The 19,778-nt window shown below is 39.2% G+C and overlaps 1 protein-coding gene across 1 annotated transcript in view; it reads right to left on the bottom strand.

Moving 5' to 3' along the window:
* UBE2V2 (ubiquitin conjugating enzyme E2 V2) overlaps window positions 1-5,830 on the bottom strand; it is a 60,271-nt gene extending 54,441 nt beyond the window's left edge. The window contains exon 1 of the mRNA XM_043601037.1: window positions 5,758-5,830. Coding sequence (XP_043456972.1) covers window positions 5,758-5,773 — 16 coding nt within the window. The 5' untranslated portion in view covers window positions 5,774-5,830. The remainder of the gene's footprint in view (window positions 1-5,757) is intronic.
* Window positions 5,831-19,778: the final 13,948 nt, after the last annotated feature.

The raw sequence follows: 19,778 nt of genomic DNA, 5'->3' as shown, positions 1-19,778 counted from the left end.
ATATAAAACATAGAAAAAAATTATTTATATAAAACATTCATTCCTTTTAAAAAAGTCAAATACACTTGAAATAAACTTTTGAACACTGAACTTTATTCCATTTATTCTAGTCTACAAGCCTCACATATCCACTTTGAAGTTTTGTGTCAAACAGCTCCCCAAGTAATCGGTCAAGTGGATGTTTCCACTAAGGATAATCTTTCCTTTTCATAGTTTCCATTTGTATGGCTTTCAGTCAGCATGGTTTAAATACTACCAGTCCCCCAACATCACGGATGAAGCTTCAGTTAGCACAGTCCCCTAACCATGAGTAATCACATTAAGTACAAATTCTGTTGCAAGCTCCCCAGTCCACAAATCACTATGTAAATAATAGGTGAGCATCCTAACCAGTGGCCAATCGCTTCACATCTTTCAAAGTCAGTTGGTGATGGGTCCCTGCACATTTGTGAGTCACATACAGACAGCAAAGCTCATAGTAGTGTGCCAGTAGTAAACCCATGTGACATTCTATAAAAATAGCCAGAAAAATAAATTAGCCAACAAAGATCAAAGTGCAGCAAAGAAAAAACTGGTAACACTGATGTGAAATGTGAATCAAATGTAAATGCAGTTATAGAAAAAAACACGCAACTGGAAGTGTTGGGAAGACTCTAGATGAGCAAACACCCAAACTGGGTGAATGGGGGCTTCTGGATGTAAATGAGGAAGGCAGTTACAAGAAAAGGATGGCAATGTTCCACAGGAAGTGAAAAACTTCACAATAAAGGAAATCTGAGATTACTTCCAACATCGAAAGCACAAAGGATAAAATACTGGAAGTGATTCAAACTGAGGAGTATGACAATTATCGAAGCACAGAAAAGATGCTTGCTCCACATCGTAAGTGTACAATGAGAAGAAAAAGTCAAGCACTGTTCAAACTACTCTTGACAAATTTTTTACAAATAAAACATTCCAATTCTTAACGTCTCGTTTTTAAATTACAGTACTGAACAAATATTAGTTTTACTATTTTTTTTCATTTTCCTAAATACTTATAACCACAAAGAGTTTTTCATATCTAAGCAAACATTGTCAAAGGTCACGGACTAACAGTTTTTCTTAGTAAGATTGCTTTGAACAGTCTCAGTCTGCATGGTCATTTTTACCATCCTGCAGTATTGTGCAAAGGGATGAATGCACGTACAGCAAAGGCTGTACGATTTAATCATATTGTCAAAAACAAACATGTATCAAGAGGATCCAGGTTGCTAACAGACACAGAAAAATCTATCAAGCCAGTTGTTAAAGTCTCAAGAGGGAAATGTACTAGACTACTACAATTTGGCTCTTATATTGTCCAGGTCCCAGGTTCTGTTATGATTTACACACCATGCACACCTCTTCTGATGCTACTCCCAAGTTCTGCCTGCATATCATCATCTTGAAGATAGGGAAAACAAAATCATGTGGTCCAACCTTTCACAGAAGGGATGGGGAAAGCAAGGTTTAAGAGATTCAGTGGCATGCCTAGCATGCCACACTAATCTGTCAGAGGCAGCAGTGGAATTAAAGCACTGCTAATCCAGTTCTTGTTCCAGTATACACAATGCTGCCCACTTCTGAAGAAGGTAGTAAGTTTTACTTATCGTTTCGTTTTTCAACCTTATGGCTTACACAGACCTACTATCAAAGACAAAAATATTCCGTTCTTTTCTGAGTCTCTCGTTATTTAAAGATATTTTACAATCATCTGCATTCAGAGATTAGAACCCCACTAGTGTAACTCAAGTGATGAAAAATTTTATTTTTTTTCCTTTTTTATTTTTTATTTATCTTTTTAATATAATTTATTGTCAAGTTAGCTAACATACAGTGTGCTCTTGGTTTCGGGGACAGATTCCCAAGATTCATCACTTACACAACACCCAGTGCTCATCCCAACAAGTACCCTCCTCAATGCCCATCACCCATTTCCCCCTCTCCCACGTCCTCATCAACCCTCAGTTTGTTCTCTGTATTTAAGAGTCTCTTATGGGGGCGCCTGGGTGGCGCAGTCGGTTAAGCGTCCGACTTCAACCAGGTCACGATCTCGCGGTCCGGGAGTTTGAGCCCCACGTCGGGCTCTGGGCTGATGGCTCAGAGCTTGGAGCCTGTTTCCGATTCTGTGTCTCCCTCTCTCTCTGCCCCTCCCCCGTTCATGCTCTGTCTCTCTCTGTCCCAAAAATAAATAAATGTTGAAAAAAAAAAATTAAAAAAAAAAAAAAAGAGTCTCTTATGGGTTTGTCTCCCTCTCTGTTTGAAACTATTTTTCCCCTTCCCTTCTCCCATTGGTCTTAAGTTTCTCAAGTTCCACATATGAGCGAAACATATAATATCTTTCTGTGACTTATTTCACTTAACATAATACCCTCCAGTTCCATCCACGTTGTTGCAAATGGCAGGATTTCATTCTTTCTCGTTACCAAGTGGTATTCCATTGTATATATAAACCACAACTTCTTTAAGTGATAAGAAATTTTAAATTTTCATTTAACAATGTATCCTGGATGGGATCCTGAGACAGAAAATGAACATCAGGTACTCCCATGTACAATCTTCTCTGCACTATCTTCACAACTTTACTGCAAAATTAAAATTATCCTACAATTTTCAATTTATTTTTTAAGAAAGTGTGGCACGCGCTTTTTCATCTAACAGTAACTCTTTTATTAGTAGTGGGATCTAATTAAATTTCTGAATCAAAGGTACTAAATGTACTAATAAATTTCTATCCCTTAAAGTAGTGGTTCTTAAGCCATGTCCAATGAAATCCTCTTGACCTCCAAAGGTGACTCTGCCTCTTGGAAACGGGGGAGCTAGCCAGTGGGTCTCCACCACAGCCCAACTTCCATCCACAAGAAACATCTAAGTGTGAAACAAAGATTCTGCTAGAAAGAGAAGTGTGAAAGCCACTCTCAAGCCTAAAAGGGAGTAAGATTCATGATTGAGGAATATTTCAAACTGCACAGTTCCTCATAACAGAAAGAACACAGGACTGAGAACAAAATAAAAACAAAAACGCAAATTTTAACCTTGAATCCGTCACTAACCAACTGTATAAAATCTTGTAATATTTTAGCCCTCATTTTTCTCGTCTGCAAAATAAGAAGACCAAGGGCACCTGGGTGGATCAGTCAGTTGAGCATCCAACTCTTGATTTTGGCTCAGGTTATGATCCCAGGGTCCCAGGATTGAGCCCCCATCGGGCTCTGCTCTGGAGCCTGCTTAAGATTCTCTCTCTCTTCCAGGGCACCTGGGTGGTTCAGATGGTTAAGCGTCCAACTTCAGCTCAGGCCATGATCTCATGTCAGCTGTGCTGACAGCTCAGAGCCTGGAGCCTCCTTAGGATTCTGTATCTCCCTCTCTCTCTGTCCCTCTCCCACTCATGCTGTCTCTATCTCTCATAAATAAATAAATAAATAAATAAACTTTTAAAAAAATATTTTTTAATAAAACTTAAAAAGAAAGAATCTCTCTCTTCCCCTCTGTGCCCTCCCCTCTTAAATAAAAGAGGATCAAATGGTACGGCAAAGTATGTTTCAGCTTAAAAATCTCAGGCTAGCTGGAATTTTCTCCCCAATTTTTCTTCTAGTAAGAGGAAGGATAAAAGTATATGACTTAGATAATGTACATTAAAATATAATGCCTTAATAAGGATCAAAAATATTTGTCAGCTATCTCTTCTTTTTAGCCTAGCAAATAACTATTTTTATCAAGATTATTTTGTCTTAAATAAAAAACATGTATATTATTCTTTAATGATTTTTTTTCAAAGTTTATTTTTTTCTTATAATCTCTATGCCCAAAATTGGGCTCGAACCCACAACCCCTAGATCAAGAATCCCATGCTCCTCAGAATGAGCCAGCCAAGCACCCCAAAACATGTACATTATTACATGACCTAGCTCATCTCATTTTAAATTTTAAGCTATATTTATTTCACAAATATACAGGTACTATTTCCCCACAAAGAATACAAAAGTATAGCTAACAGAAAGTATAATTTAAAAAGTCCAAAGCTGCTTCTGCACTCGTCTTCCTCTCAGTTCAACAATACTGTGAATTATGTAAGGCATACAAAATGAATAAACAGAATACTGAAATTGACCAAGACAAGTTTTTAGCAATAGTTTCAAAATAAATTTCATGGAAAAAACCTCAAATGCCTAAAATACATCCTTATTAGTTATGCTAAGGTATCATATTTCATAAATCTGAAACAGGATGAAAATATAACAATTGTGATGATGAAATATAAACTAGAAAATACAGGCTTCCAATGTATAAGGAAATGTGCCAACAATCACCAACATCTTTATAACTTATATTCGACTTCTGTAAAAGATAACTGAAAGTGGATAACGAAAAGTATCTGCCACCAGTAACAACTAATATGTGTTCTTTCCAAAATATTTCCACACTCTCATATGTATAATGTTGGGGGGGGGGGGGGACATGTTTAAATAAACAATGCAATCCACAAAATGAAAACTATCAAATTAAAATGTACCATTTTATTACTAAATTTTCAAGAACCCATAGTACCAAGCACAACAAGAGGGATATGGCCCCATTCGCAAGCACGCTGGATTTCCGACAGCAAGTACAATAAAGTTGTAACACTAAAATCTCATTTTTAAAATAATCCTTGTTTTTACTAGTTCGCTAATACTTCAAGTATGCCGAAATACTCCCCAATGCTAAAACTGGTAAAGATCCTATCACCTATGACACCTGTACACATTAAAGATTAGACTTAAAAGACATAACTTTCCATTAAAATGTATACTGAATGTATCCCAAGGTATAACCTTACAAATTCCAAGAACATACACTGCAACCTTCCACTTTTTAGCACATATACATTTAAAATTTTGTTTTATTATGCAATGATGGCATGAAATATTAAATCACACTGTTCTATAGCCTGGTTTCAATTGTAATTAGGAGAAATGAAAGATCAGACGTTAAGTAGTAAAACTTAACATTTTCATTTTAACATATTGTAAAATGGTCAAGTTTCGAAAATCTCAGTATTAATATTTAACTTCAAAGTCTGTGCTCGTTGGAAACCAAACACAGTACGAAGAGAGGAGTTGAACAGTCTAAGAAACAAACCACTTCTTAAATTGGCGTTTTCTTGCTCTATGGTTTTATTTTTCTTGCACTACACTTTTGCCCTTAAATGAATAAAAATAACAACACGTATTCAGCCAGGTAAGAATGATCATCATTTCTCCCTTATTACAAACAGCAACAGTCCTCTTCTTAGTCCTCTCCTCCTCCACCCATATAAAGGCAAGTCCAACAGAACGGGACCCCCCTCGGTCCAGGACGCCCCTTACCCGAAACCCTTCCGTGCCCGAGGTTGACACTGCCCACCTTGGGCCTCCTCTGCTCCCTCCCACACTGCCCTCCGCTCAGCGATCTGACCCGCACCCGCTAGCCCCTGCGTGTGCGCCCGCGCCGGAGCCACCCCGCCCCCAGCTCGCGGGCGCGCGGCCGACGCGCAAGCACGACCCGCCACCCCCGACGGCCGCCCCGGGCCCTCGGCGCCGGCGCCCGACCCGCCCGGACCCTCCCAGCTCCCGGGCTTCGCTCCACGGGTAGCACGGTGTCCGAGAAGGCGCACTCTGGATTCTCCCACACGATCAGTGCCCGGCCGCCAGCAGCAGGCGGAGGGGCAGAGCCGGGTTGGAGTGGGAAAGCAGGCAGCCCAGCCCGGGAACCGACCTGTGGAGACCGCCATCTTCTCCTGCAGCCCGACGCAGCCGCCTGCACGCACAGCGACGTAACGCGCCACTTCCGGGAGCGCGCCGCCCCGCCCCCCGCCCCGCGGCTTCCCGGCCTACGTCACCATAGGCTCCGCCCCCGTCGACAAACGCTCTAGCCACCTAGCCCAAGGGCGTTCAGGACCTTGCTGTGGTCTGGATGTCTTCGTAAGATTATACGTGGATTCAAAGCAAAACTTAAAGTTCATTAGGAGACCGAGTTGTGGCGGTCACCATGATGTAGAGCAAAAAGACAACGGGAAATATTTTTTTTTAAGGCATGTTCTGTGAAGGGAGGGGGGAAAATATTTTTTTTTTTAAATAATTTATTAAAAGGCGTGTGCAGCGAGGCTTCAGTCCCAAATACGGCAGGCATGTGTCCTAATAGTTCGTAGGTGATGTGCTGTAAGGAAGACCGCGCAGGTGTGCAAAACCTTAATATGTTAGCCAATATATATATATAGAGAGAGAGAGAACATAAACAATGTTTTATATTGACTAAATATTGAAACTATTTATTTTGATATTGAATTAAGTGAAGTATACTATTAAAAGTCATAACTAGGGGCGCCTGGGTGGCTCAATTGGTTAAGCCTCCAACTTCGGCTCAGGACATGGTCTCACGTTTTGTGAGTTCAAGCCCCACTCCCCCTACCCCTGTCGCTCAAAAATAAGTGTAAAAAAAAAAAATTAAGTCATAACTAAATAGGGCATTGGCAATTCTCTGTTTAAAAATGATTCAGAGGGGTTGGGCAAAAAAAATCGAAAGAACCCCTTGGAATTAAATGAATTGATATCATTCATACTTTTGAGATAATGCATGGTAGTGAAACATTAAAATATTTAAGTCTGAAAAGTTATTTCAAAAGCGTATAAAATAAAATTTGTAAGTAGTTAGAAAGCACCATGTGTTTCAAAAAACAAAGATTTTGCATCCTTAGTTTTCAGTATAGCGGCACAGTAGAACTATGTTGCCATCTAGTATTGTGTAACTATCATGGCTCTAAATACCTGCCTCACAAATATAGGTAGTAATATTTCATACTATCATCCCCATTTTATAGGAAATGAAAATAAACCCCAAAGAACTTAAATGACTTTCCTAAGAATGTGAATCTACCAGTAGTTACAAGAAAGCTGGAATTCTGATGAAGTCTGATTGCCAAGTCAATGTTCTTTTCATTCCTGGTTGCCCTTAAAATGCTGGGCCTAAGAGTAAATGCTGATTCTGCTATAGTAGTGGGTGTCTGAAGTTTTTACTTTTAGTTTTTACTTTTAGTTCTTTCCATCCCACATACTTGTTTACCCCATCTATTACATGTTCTGAAACTTTGGGAAGAGAAAGACCCTATTCTTAGTTTTTGAACTTGGAGTGCCAGCTGCTCTTTCTTCCCCGTCAGTCCCAGTTCTGTCCTCTAATATGAAGTGATGCTAGGCAGCATTAAGTTAGTGTTAGTTTCACTCTCTGTGCTAGGCAAACCTCCAGGATGGCTCCCAATGATCCCCTCCTGGTGTTCATGCCCTTGTTTTTTATAATCCCCTTGCCTTTTGTGGGTTTACTAACTGGCTTTCAAAGAATAAGATAAGACAGAAGGGCTGGGATATCACTTTGGAGATTATGTTTTAGAAAGACTAGATTCCAACGGCAGCACTCATTCTTGCTTCCCCCAAAGGTAGCCAGCTCCCACACAGAGGACCGCCCTACAAAGAAGCCCAGGTAGCAAGGAACTGATATCAGCTTCTGGCAAAACAGCCTTGGAGGAAGTTAGGCCCACAGTTCAACAGCCGTGAAGAACTGAATTCTGTCGACAAACATGGGGGTGAACTTGAAAGCAGACTTCGCCCTGGTCAAGTCTTTAGATGATACGGTAGTCCTGGCCAGCACCTTCATTGCCTCTCTGCTAAGGCATGCCCAGATTCCTGACCCACAGAAAATAAGATAACAAATGTTTGCTGTTTTAAGCCACTAAGTTTTGGGACAATTTGTTGTGCGGCAAATAGGAAACTAATAACATTCACCCTGCTTATTCTGTTAACTATTCTTACAAACGTTGTTTGAATAACCGTTACCATACATTTTTCGCAAATGTCCACTTGCATTTGGATGTTGATGAACTTCTGCTGACATATATTTACCATCTTATTGGGCCAGAGAGATGGATAATGGCAAGATTAAATAGTCCTCCTCACAACAGAATCAAAATTAACAACTAGCAAAACATTGACCAAATTCAATTCTACTTGACCAAATATAAATATTTACTCAGGAAATGTTTAACTCTTAAAATATGTAAATATTGCTTCACATTTTGTAAACAAGACTTGCAAACCCAATAGCAGTCCTACCGTCTCTATTGTTAATTGAAGAGTAAATTACAATACATGGGAGGAAGTCAGATATTGTGTAACTTGAAAACAAAAATGCTCAATTTTTGCCTATTCGCAATAGTGTATAAAGCAACAAGCCTCAATGACAACCAGGAAAAAGAAGGGGAAAAAATTACCTCAAATTTCTTAGGAACCAAAATGGAAGAAAATAGAAAAGAAAAATAAATGAAAGAAGAATAAAATCAAATTTTTAAAAATGGACTCATCGAATAGAACATTGATCAATATGGAAATGAAATTGAAGGAAGAAGCAAATCAAAATGTAGTCTGGAGTGGTAGAAACAGTCAAAGAACAGCTGTGCAAGCAAAGTCTGGCACTTGTGGGGTACCAGCATGAGGCAGGAAGCAGCATGAAGGGCTCAAGGACAGAGGAGAGGCAGGAAAGGCCAAGGAAAGCAACGGGTGCAGTTTTCCCCATCACCTACCCACCACAGCTCACTCAGCCCCGCAGCGTGCAATGGAGAAATGATGGATTTGGAACCAGAGAGATCTCAGTCCAACCTCTTGTTCACCTTGTGACCTTAGAAGATACATTTAATCTTGTAATCTCCAATTTCCCACCAGTGAAATGGAGGTAATGTTAGAATTTCTACTTAACATATCAAACATAGTGTCTGGCCCCATTAAATGTGCACAACAAATGGTTGCCATTATGATGATGACACCATCAGAGAAAATTATTCTTTTTACTAGTAGGCAAATCATTTTTTTGAAAAAAAAATTTTTTTAATGTTTATTTATTTTTGAGACAGAAAGAGACAGAGCATGAGTAGGGGAGGGGCAGAGAGAGGGAGACACAGAATCCGAAGCAGGCTCCAGGCTCTGAGCTGTCAGCACAGAGCCCGACGCGGGGCTCAAACCCATGAACCGTGAGATCATGACCTGAGCCGAAGTCAGATGCTTAACCGACTGAGCCACCCAGGCACCCCAGGCGAATCATTTTTATAGGCATTTTGTGTTTTCCTCTGGCTCTGGCTGTGAAGAAACTCAAAACCAAATCTGTAGCACATCTTTAATAAATGTTTATGGTATATAATGTATGCACTGACCTCACCAATCAATTCACTTTGCGTTATTTCTCCCTTATCACACTTCACACTTATTTGATTCCTTATCGTGGTATTTAATATATCTCTGTAAGCTACCACAAATTCTCATTCTTTAGAAAGAAGGACAGTATTAATAAATGATAAGTTAGCTATTTATAGGCTTTTGATTTCTATATAACCACTGGATAACTGGTATGTGTCGTTTCCTAATCCCTCCTTAAAATGCCCAATCATGTGCTCTAGTGAAAGACACCCTAAACTGTTCCTTGAACAAAAGTGGTTCAGCTACAACAGTTAAACCACCTCCTTCCAGCTAGGGGTAATATATGAATCAAGGGTGTCCATTCTGTAGACTGGCCTATGTGATGATCTGTCACAACAAACATCTTTGTCAAACATGAACATCTCTCTCTGTCTCTATTTTTTTTAAGTTTATGTATTTATTTTAAGAGAGAGAGTGCATGCACATGAATGCACCCACACATGAGCAGGGGAGGAGCAGAGAGAGGGAGAGACAGAATCCCAAGCAAGTTCTGCACAGTTAGTTCAGATCCCAATGCAGGGCTCAACCTCATGAACCACAAGATCACAACCTGAGCGGAAATCAAGAGTCAAACTCTGAACCAACTGAGCCACCCAGGCACCTCCCCTCTCTCTCTCTCTCTCTCTTCCTATCACTATCTCTCTCCCCATCTGTCCAAGAACATGCAGAAAACACAGCCATGGATGGAAGCAGAAAGAAATGAATGACATACGAGAAGACACATAGACACAAAGTCACAGAATCCCTTTAATGGCAATTTGAAAGCATTAGGGTGACAGGTCCTTAGATCCATGCTGGGTCCCTCTAGTTGCCAAAATAACTGTTCCTCTTCTTCCAACAGTAGAGGTACAACTCCCATGAGGTTTCTGCCTCCCTTAGTGTCTGTGGTGGGTAGTCTGAGACAACCCATGATCTCACCTTCTGGTGTTCATTCCTTAGTGTTATCCCATCCCCTTGAGCTTAAACAGAACCTATGGCTTCCTTTTTTCAAGCTTTATTGAGGTGTTATTGATAAATTAAAAATTTGTACATTTAAAGTGTACACGATGTTTTGATATATTTATGTATGTGAAATGATTGCCACAATCCATCACCTACATAGTTCCCCTTTGTGTGTGTGTGTGTGTGTGTGTGTGGTGAGAACACTTAAGATGAACTCTTTTTAGCAAATTTCAGGTGTATGATACATTACTATTAACTATAGTCATCGTGCTGCACACCGGGTCTACAGAACTTACTCATCCTATTACTGAAAGTCTGTAACCTTCGATGAGCATTTCCCCACTACCCCTCCATCCCAGCCCCTGCCAATCGCCATTTACTCTCTGTTACTATGATTTTTGTCAATACTCCACACAGAATTGAGATCATACAAAATGTTTTTCTGTGTCTTGTTTATTCCATTTAGCGTAACGTCCCTTAGGTTCATCAGTGTTATCAGAAAACACAGGATTTTCCTCTTTTTTTTTTGAAGAGGAAAAGTATTCCACTGTAGGTATACACACCGCATTTTCTTTGTTTGTTAATGAACGCTTAGATTGTTTACATGTACTGGCTACTGGTAATAATGCTGCAGCGAACGTGGAAGTGCAGATATTATTTAAGACGGTCATTTTATTTCCTTTGGGTATGTACCCAGAAGTGGGACTGCTGAATCATATGGTAGTTCTATTTTTAATTTTTTGAACAACCTGTATATTGTTTTCTATAGTGGCTGCACTGGAACTTGTCTTTAATCGTTAGAGAATATGGTGAAATGATGGGATGTTACCTATGCAATTATGATACCTACAATTGTGATGATCGTCTTACAAGGAAGCTTTTTCCTTTGCTAGATTCGAAAAAGCAAGCTTCACTTTTGAGAGGGCCATGTGTCAAGAAACTGAGGGCCACCTCTGGCTTATAGCCACCAATAAGCTGAGGCCCTCAGTCTGATGGCGTGCAAGAAACTGAATGCTGCTAACAACCACATACACCTGGAGGCAGCTCCCTCCCCAGTCAAACCATGAAATGAGACCACAGACCCCGAACTGACACATAGATTGAAGCTATGCAGAGCACCCAGTTGGGCCATGCCCCAGCTGTGAAAAATAAATATGTGTGTTTAAGCCACCAAATTTGTGATAGTTATACAGCAATAAAAACTAATACCATATCTTTATATAAAGTCCCCATGATTTGACAAAGCCTGAGGGAGTCTTTTTTTTTTTTTTTTGAAAGGAACCTGACATAATAACCCAACTGGAATTTCTTACCACTGTGGAGGGAAAAAAAAAACCTAATATCATCAAATTATTAAATACACTTTCTCCAAGCTTGTTTTCTTAATTTCTACCAACCTTAGCATTATATTACATACCTAGATTGCAACAGCCTCTCAGCTGAACTATCCTAAATGTCAATATTTCTTAAGCATTGCTTTTATTCTATCCTTTCTAATGGAGAAAATCTACATTTGCCCCCTTTTGCTTCCCACTGGGCTAGCAATGAGTTTCATATTTATTGTCAATTCTAGTAAATTCATAATGGCTACCTGAAGAGCTATTTGGAGAATTCTAAGCCTAGCAGAAAAAGAAGTGCTGTCATCAAAACTGGAAGTCAGCCTTAGGAAGTTACAGCAAACAACTGTCCACTTAACAACCAGGCCAAGGATATCAAGCCCAAATACCATTGCCTGGCCTTCACAAACTTCCAAAATCCAGCCTCCACTGACGTCTCCTAAATTATTTCTCATCGCTCTCCAATGGACACCTTGCACTTTAATCAAACCATCTCTCAGGTATGCTACTGCTATGTGCTAATGGCCACTTTCATGGTTGTATCTCTACCTTAGGTTTCCCCTCTCTCCTCTACCTTTCAATTTCTTTTCCTTCCTTAGGCCAAATTCAAATTCTACTTTCCTGAATCCTTTTCTGATTAATTTTTCTTGTCCCTTCATTAATCTGCTCTGCCTCTTTTCGTCTGTACTAGGGAGGCAGTAAAGGAAAATGCAGACATGTTCTGTCTGCAACATAAAAGATCCAATTGAAGCCAACTAACTTGTTGATTCAGGAAGTTATAAGGCCTCAAAAACCAATACATTCATAGACTTTATCACAAGTAGGAAGCTCAGTACCTGTGACTGAAACACACTTATACACATATATACATGTAAAACCTCATTATTCATTCTGGGAGTATTTCTTTCTTCTCAACATTGTAATGCTATCTCCTCTGTGTTGCCCTTTTGTAGCTGGGCTTTTTTCCCCCCTTGTTTGGGACAAATTTCAACCATTTATTTAAAAAAATCTTTTTTGATGTTTATATTTGAGAGAGAGAAACAGCATGAATGGGGGGAGGGAGGGACAGAGACAGACAGAGACACAGAATCAGAAACAGGCTCCAGGCTCTGAGCTGTCAGCACAGAGCCCGACGTGGCTCTCAAACCCATGGACTATGAGATCATGACCTGAGCTGAAGTCAGACACTGAACTGACTGAGCCACCCAGGCGCCCCACAAATTTCAACCACTTAAAGTCTTTGCTCCAAAGCTTACCTTTCTCCACTGTTGTTATCTTTTCCCTTAAAGGCCTTCCAGTATTGAAATGCTGTCCAATTATAGAATTTGATGGTCAATTCCCAGCGCTCATCCTACTTGACCTGTATGTAGATGATAGCATAACTGACTATTATGTTCTCTGGGGATTAATTTTTTCATTTGGCTTCAAACTCACTACACTTTCCTGGTATTTTAAGGGTAACTGTGATTCGTTTTAATCAGATATGGTAAGACACATAGATACAGAAATGACTCTCATGAAGGAAGAGATCTGTTATACTCAAAGTTCCCTAGGAAAAGTAGGCATGGTATACCATTTTGGGCCACATGGGGAAGCACCAGGGTCAGTTAGGAGGCAGAGTAGCTGAGGGGGTAGTGTAGGAAAGAATCTTTACTGTGGATTCCACAAGAAAGAATGGAAAAGGCAGGATAAGCAGGCTGAGGATTGGCTAATCTAAATAACAGTGGGTTCCAGGACATTAATCCCTTGCTCAGGAGTGATTAAGTCAAGGAATAGTGATCCAGAGTGTGAGAGCATGATAAAGGAGGTGATGGAGGTGTAAACTCTGGATGGCTTGGTTTGCTTTTGAAAGGCAAAATCTCCAGAGAGGCATTTACCATTTTTAGGAATTGGCTAACCCTGTAGGAGCTATACCTCATGTCCTAGCAAAGACAAAGGATATCAAAGCATCAAAATACAGAAAATAGGAGCACCTGGGTGGCTCAGTTGGTTAAGCATCCAACTTCGGCTCAGGTCATGATATCATGGTTCGTGAGTTCAAGTCCCGCATCAGGCTTTGTGCTGACAGCTCAGAGCCTGGAGCCTGCTTTGGATTCTGGGTCTCCCTGTCTCTCTGCCCCTTCCCATTCATGCTCTGTCTCTGTCTCTCTCTGTCTCTCTGTCTCTCTCAAAAATGAATAAACATTACGGTGTGCCTGGGTGGCTCTGTCGGTTAAGCATCTGACTTCAGCTCAGGTCATGATCTCACAGTCCGTGAGTTTGAGCCCCGCATTGAGCTCTGTGCTGACAGCTCAGAGCCTAGAGCCTGCTTCAGATTCTGTGTCTCCCTCTCTCTCTGCCCATCCCCTGTTCATACTGTGTCTCTCTCTGTCTCAAAAATAAATAAAAACATTAAAAAAATTTTTTAATAAAAAAATGAATAAACATTTAAAAAAACATTAAAAATACAGAAAATAAGACATGGTTAATACTCCTCATCTTCCTCCTTCATCACTGGCCATTCCTTCTGAGTCTCCTTTTCTGATTTTCCCTTTTCTGTATGAATCAGAGCATTGAGGGCTCGTTCTCAGTCCTTGGAAGGTTTTTTCTCTCCACATTCACTTAGTGATCACGTCTAAGCTCATGATTTTAAGTGGTGTCTATATGCTTTGACTCCAAAAAGTCTTTCATTTCTCCTTCTCTTACATCATGTATTCAGTCCATCTGGAAGATCTGCTGGCCTTTCCTTCCAAATATATCTGAAATGCTACACTCTTAATGGTGTCCCCTTTTCCTGCCCTGCTATAAGCCTCCATTATCTCTCACCCGGTTTATTCCAAGAGCCTCTGTGCTGCTACCTACCCTTACTCCAAATAGCTCATTCTTACCATAGTAGCTAGTTATCATTTTAAAGTATAAATCAGATTAAATTATTCCTCTGCTCAAAAGTGTCCACTGATTCCCAAAATCTATGGAGACTGAACAACATACTTCTAAATAACACAAGTCAAAGAAGGAATCTCAACATAAACCTATAAATAATTTGAAATAAATGAAAACACAACTTATTAAAATTTGTGGGATACAGTAAAAGCAGTGCTTGGAGGTAAATTTATAGCATTGAAAAATGTATTAGAGAAGAAGAGACCTAAACTCAGTAACCTAAGCTCTCATCTTATGAAACCAGAAAAAGAAGAGCAAATTAAATCCAAAGTAAGCAGAAGAAATAAAAATAAAAATTAGAGCACAAACCAATAAAATTGAAAATAAGAAATCAATAAACAAAATCAACAAACCCAAAAGCTGGTTCTTTGAAAAGATCAATAAAATCAATAAGCCTCTAGCCAGACTAGCTAATACAAAAAGAGAAAGAGAACACAAATCACTATTATCAGAAATGGACATTAAAAGTATAATAAAAAAAATAATACTAAGATTAACTCTATGCCCCAAATTCAACAACTAATTCCCTGAAAGACACAATCTGCCAAACTCACAGAAGAAGAAATAGACAATATAAAGAGGTCTAGATCTATCTTCCAAAACAGAAAGCACCAAGTCCAGATGGGTTCAATGGTAAATTCGATCAAACTTTTAAGAAACAGGGGGTACCTGGGTGGCTCAGTCAGTTAAGCATCCAACTTCGGCTCAGGTTGTGATCTCATGGTTTGTGGGTTCGAGTCCCACATCAGGCCCTATGCTGACAGCTTGAAGTCTGGAGCCTGCTTCGGATTCTGTGTTTCCCTCTCTCTCTGCCCCTGCCCTGCTCATGCTCTGTCTCTCTCTGTCTCAAAAAAATAAATAAACATTAAAAAATTAAAAAAAAACATTTAAGAAACAATTTATGCCAATTCTCTACAATCTCTTTCAGAAGGTAGAATGGAGGGAATACTTCTTATTTCATTCTATGAGGCCAGCATTATCCTAATACCAAAACCAGATAAAGACATTACAAGAGAAGAAAACTACAAACCAATATGTCTCTTTAACATAAATGCAAAATTTTAGCAAATAGAATCCAACCATGTATAAAAAGAATTACACAATAACTAAGTGGGATTTATCCCGGGAATGCAAAGCTATTTCAATATTCAAAATTCAATGAAAGTAATCAATCACATGAACAGGCTAAAAGGAAAAGCATATGATCATATCAATAGATGCAGAAAAGCATTTGATAAAATTCAACAATCATTCATGACAAAAACTCTAAGTAAAATAGGAATAGAGGGGAATTTCCTTGACTTGATAAACAATATCTACAAAAAACCAACAGCTGACCTGATACTTAATGGTGACCAGCTGTAAGATTTTCTACTAAGATCAAGAATAAGACAAGGATCCCTTCCTCACCACTCCTCCTCAACATGGTACTGGAGAAGAAAGAAACAAACTGTTTGCCAAAGACATAATTGTTTATGTAGAAAATCTGAAAAAACAACAAAAAAAATATGAAGCTAACAAGGTTGCAGGATAAAAGGTTAATGTACAGAGGTCAATCATTTTCCTAAATATCAGCAATGATCAAGTGGAACTTGAAATTAAAAACACAATACCATTTACATAAGCACCCTAAAAATTAAATCAAGTATAAATCTAACAAACTGTGTATAAGATCTATATGAGTAAATTTAAAAAACTCTGATGAACAAAATCAAAGAAGAACTGAATAAATGGAGAGATAGTCCATGTTCAAGGGTAGGAAAACTCAATATTGTGAAGACGTCAGTTCTTCCCAACTTCATGTATAGATTCAATGCAATCTCAGTCAAAATCCCAGTAAGTTACTTTATGGATATGGATAAACTGATTCTAAAGTTTATGTGGAAAGGGGCACCTGGGTCACTCAGTCGGTTGAGCATTCAACTCTTGGTTTTGGCTCAGGTCATGATCTCATGGTTTGTGAGATCCAGCCCCATGTCAGACTCAGCACTGACAGCACAGAGCCTGCTTGGGATTCTCTCTCCCCCTCTCTCTTTGCCTCTCTGTCTCTGAAAATAAATAAATAAACATTTTTTAAAAATAAAGTTTATGTGGAAAGACAAAAAAAAAAAAAAAACAGAATAGCCAACACAATATTAAAGGGGAAAAACAGGGCACCTGGGTGGCTGTCAGTTAAGGGTTCAGCTCTTGATTTTGGCTCAGGTCATGATCTCACAATTCATGGAATAGAGCCCCACATCAGGCTCTGTGCTGATGGTGTGGAACCTGCTTGGGTTTCTCCCTCTCACTTTCTATCTGCCCCTCCCTGCTCTCTCGCTCTCTCTCTCTCTCTCTTCCACTCTCTTTCTCTCAAAATAAATAAACTTTAAGAAAAAATAAAAGCAGGGGCGTCTGTGTGGCTCAGTCAGTTAAGCATCCAACTCTTGATCTTGGCTCAGGTAATAATCTCGTAGTTTGTGAGTTCAAGCCCCAAGTCAGTCTCCACTCTGACAGAGTAGAGCCTGCTTCAAATTCTGTGTCTCCTCTCTCTCTCTCTGCTCCTCCCCTACTTTTATGCTCTTCCTCAAAATAAATAAATACTTAAAAAAATAAATTAATTAAAAATTTAATTATTTAAAAGCAAAAAATTAAAGGATAAAAACAGTTGGAAAACTGACACTACTCAACTTCAAGACTTACTACTAAGCTACAGTAATCAGGATAGTGTTGTATTGGTGAAAGAATAAATAAATACATCAATAGAACATACTAGAGAACCCAGAAATAGATCTATATAAATATAGGCAACTGTCTTTGATAAATAGCAGAGGCAATACACTGGAACAAAGATAGTTTTTTCAACAAATGATACTTGAACAATTCATATCCACATGCAAAAAAAAGAAAAAGAATCTAGACACATAAGTACATCCTTCACGGAAATTAACTCAGTATGGATCATAGACTAAAATATAAAATGCAACACTATAAAACTCCTAGAAGATAACAGGAGAAAATTTAGATGACCTTGGGTTTGGCAATGACTTTTTAGACATGACACAGAAGGAATGATCCATTAAAGAAACAAATAACAAGCTGGAGTTCATTAACATTAAAATTTTCTGCTGTTTGAAAGACACCATCAAGAGAATGAAAAGACAAGCCACCTACTGTGAGATATACTTGCAAAAGACATATCTGTTAAGGACTGTTATTCAAAATATAAAAAGAACTTCTAGAACTCTACAAAAAGAAAACAGCTGACCCAATTTAAAAATGGGTGAAAGACCTTAACAGATATCTTACCATAAAAGATATACAGATAGCAAATAAGCATATGAAAAGATACTCCACATCACATGCCCTCATGGAAATGCAAATTAAAACAATGATAAGATATCACTATATACCTATCAGAGTGGTAAAAAAAAATCTGGAACACTGACAATACCAAATACTGATGAGGATGTAGAACAACATGGCTCTCATTCATGGCTGGTGGGAATGCCAAACAGCAAGACCCCTGTGGAAGTCAATTTGGTGGTTTCTTACAAAACTAAGCATATTCTTACCATATAATAGGCAGCTGTGCTTCTTGCTACTTACCCAAAGGAGTTGAAAACTTACATCCACACAAAGACCTGCATGTGAATATTTACAGCAATTTTGTTCATAGTTCCCAAAACTTGGATGCAACCAAGAAGTGCTTTAGTAGAGAATTGGATGAACTATGATACATCCAGACAATGGAATATTGTCCAGCACTAAAAAAGAAATGAGCTATCAAATCATGAAAAGACATGGAGAAAATTTAAATATTAAATAAAAGAAACCAATCTGAAGAGGCTACATGTTGTATGACATTCTGGAAAAGTCAAAATCATGGAGACAGTAAAAAGATCAGTGGTTGCCAGAGATTACGGAAGAGGAGGGATGAATAGACAGAGTACAGAGGATTTTTAAGACAGTGAAAATACTTTGTGTGATACTATAATGGTGGATACATGTAATTTACATATTTGCCCAAATCTATAGAAGGTACATCAATAGTAAACCCTAATGTAAACTATGGATTTTGGGTGATTATGATGTAACAATGTGGGTTTATCAATTGTAAAAAAAAGTACCAGTCTGATGGGGGATGTTGATAATGGGAGAGGCTAGGTGTGTTTAGGGGCAGGGAAGTATATGGGAAACTCAATTTTGCTGTGAACCTATGCTGGGGGAAAAAAAAAAAGTCTATTTTTTATTTTTATTTTTTTTTTTTTTGAACGTTTATTTATTTTTGGGACAGAGAGAGACAGAGCATGAACGGGGGAGGGGCAGAGAGAGAGGGAGACACAGAATCGGAAACAGGCTCCAGGCTCTGAGCCATCAGCCCAGAGCCTGACGAGGGGCTCGAACTCACGGACCGCGAGATCGTGACCTGGCTGAAGTCGGACGCTTAACCGACTGCGCCACCCAGGCGCCCCAAAAGTCTATTTTTTAAAAAGTCCTCTGGTGGCTTCCATTTTACTCATGTTCTTGCACTGCCAGCATTCTTGAAATGGGCCTAGAAAGCTCTATAGGGTCTGTTCCCATGCCTAACCCATTATCTCCCACCCTCATCTACTCCTCTCCTGTTTGCTCTTTTATATCCAACCCATGGACTTCCTCACTGTCCCTAAAACAACATAGATTCTAGGGTCTTTTCACTGGCCATTAAGTCCACTTGGACCTCTTTTCTCCCTGTCCTTATCAGCTGGGTATCAGCCCTGCCCATTGTCTCTTGGCAATACCTCTGGCCAAAGTCCATAAATGTTCACCATTATCAGTCACAATGATCAGATCCATCACCTGGGATCTGGACAGGGATTATTGCTGACTATGTTCCATTAAGGGAAACTCCCACGGGAAAGTCTACGCATTTTTGCTGCTCATTCTAAACACGCTTGGATGTTGTGGGTTTTTTCTGAAGAGTCCACACATGACAAAGCTGTTAGGGGAAAGTAGAGTCATTCTTGACCATCTACTGAGAGGTGATTATTCAAACCCAGAACCCTGAAAATAAGCATTTTCACCACAATGCCAAGGTTAAACTGCATAGCACTCTCAATTCTCCTTCTCTCATCTGATAGAATACTGATTGATCGTCACAGTGTTACGTCCAAATTCAGTGGTCCATTCTTCTTCCTCCTCATATTCAGCATCTGAAGTATTCTTAAACCTAAATAAACAGGAGATGATGAAACCCAAGATAATACAGATGTTGTTGTTACTCTCTTGTTGTTGTTGTTGTTGTTGTTGTTTTCTCACTATGTAAGGGAATTCTTAGGAATAGAGG

This window comes from Prionailurus bengalensis, chromosome F2, assembly GCF_016509475.1.
Source record: "Prionailurus bengalensis isolate Pbe53 chromosome F2, Fcat_Pben_1.1_paternal_pri, whole genome shotgun sequence".
Lineage (NCBI taxonomy): Eukaryota > Metazoa > Chordata > Mammalia > Carnivora > Felidae > Prionailurus > Prionailurus bengalensis.
The sequence above is the reverse complement of the archived record's forward strand: the minus strand, read 5'-3'. Positions and strand labels throughout refer to the sequence as shown.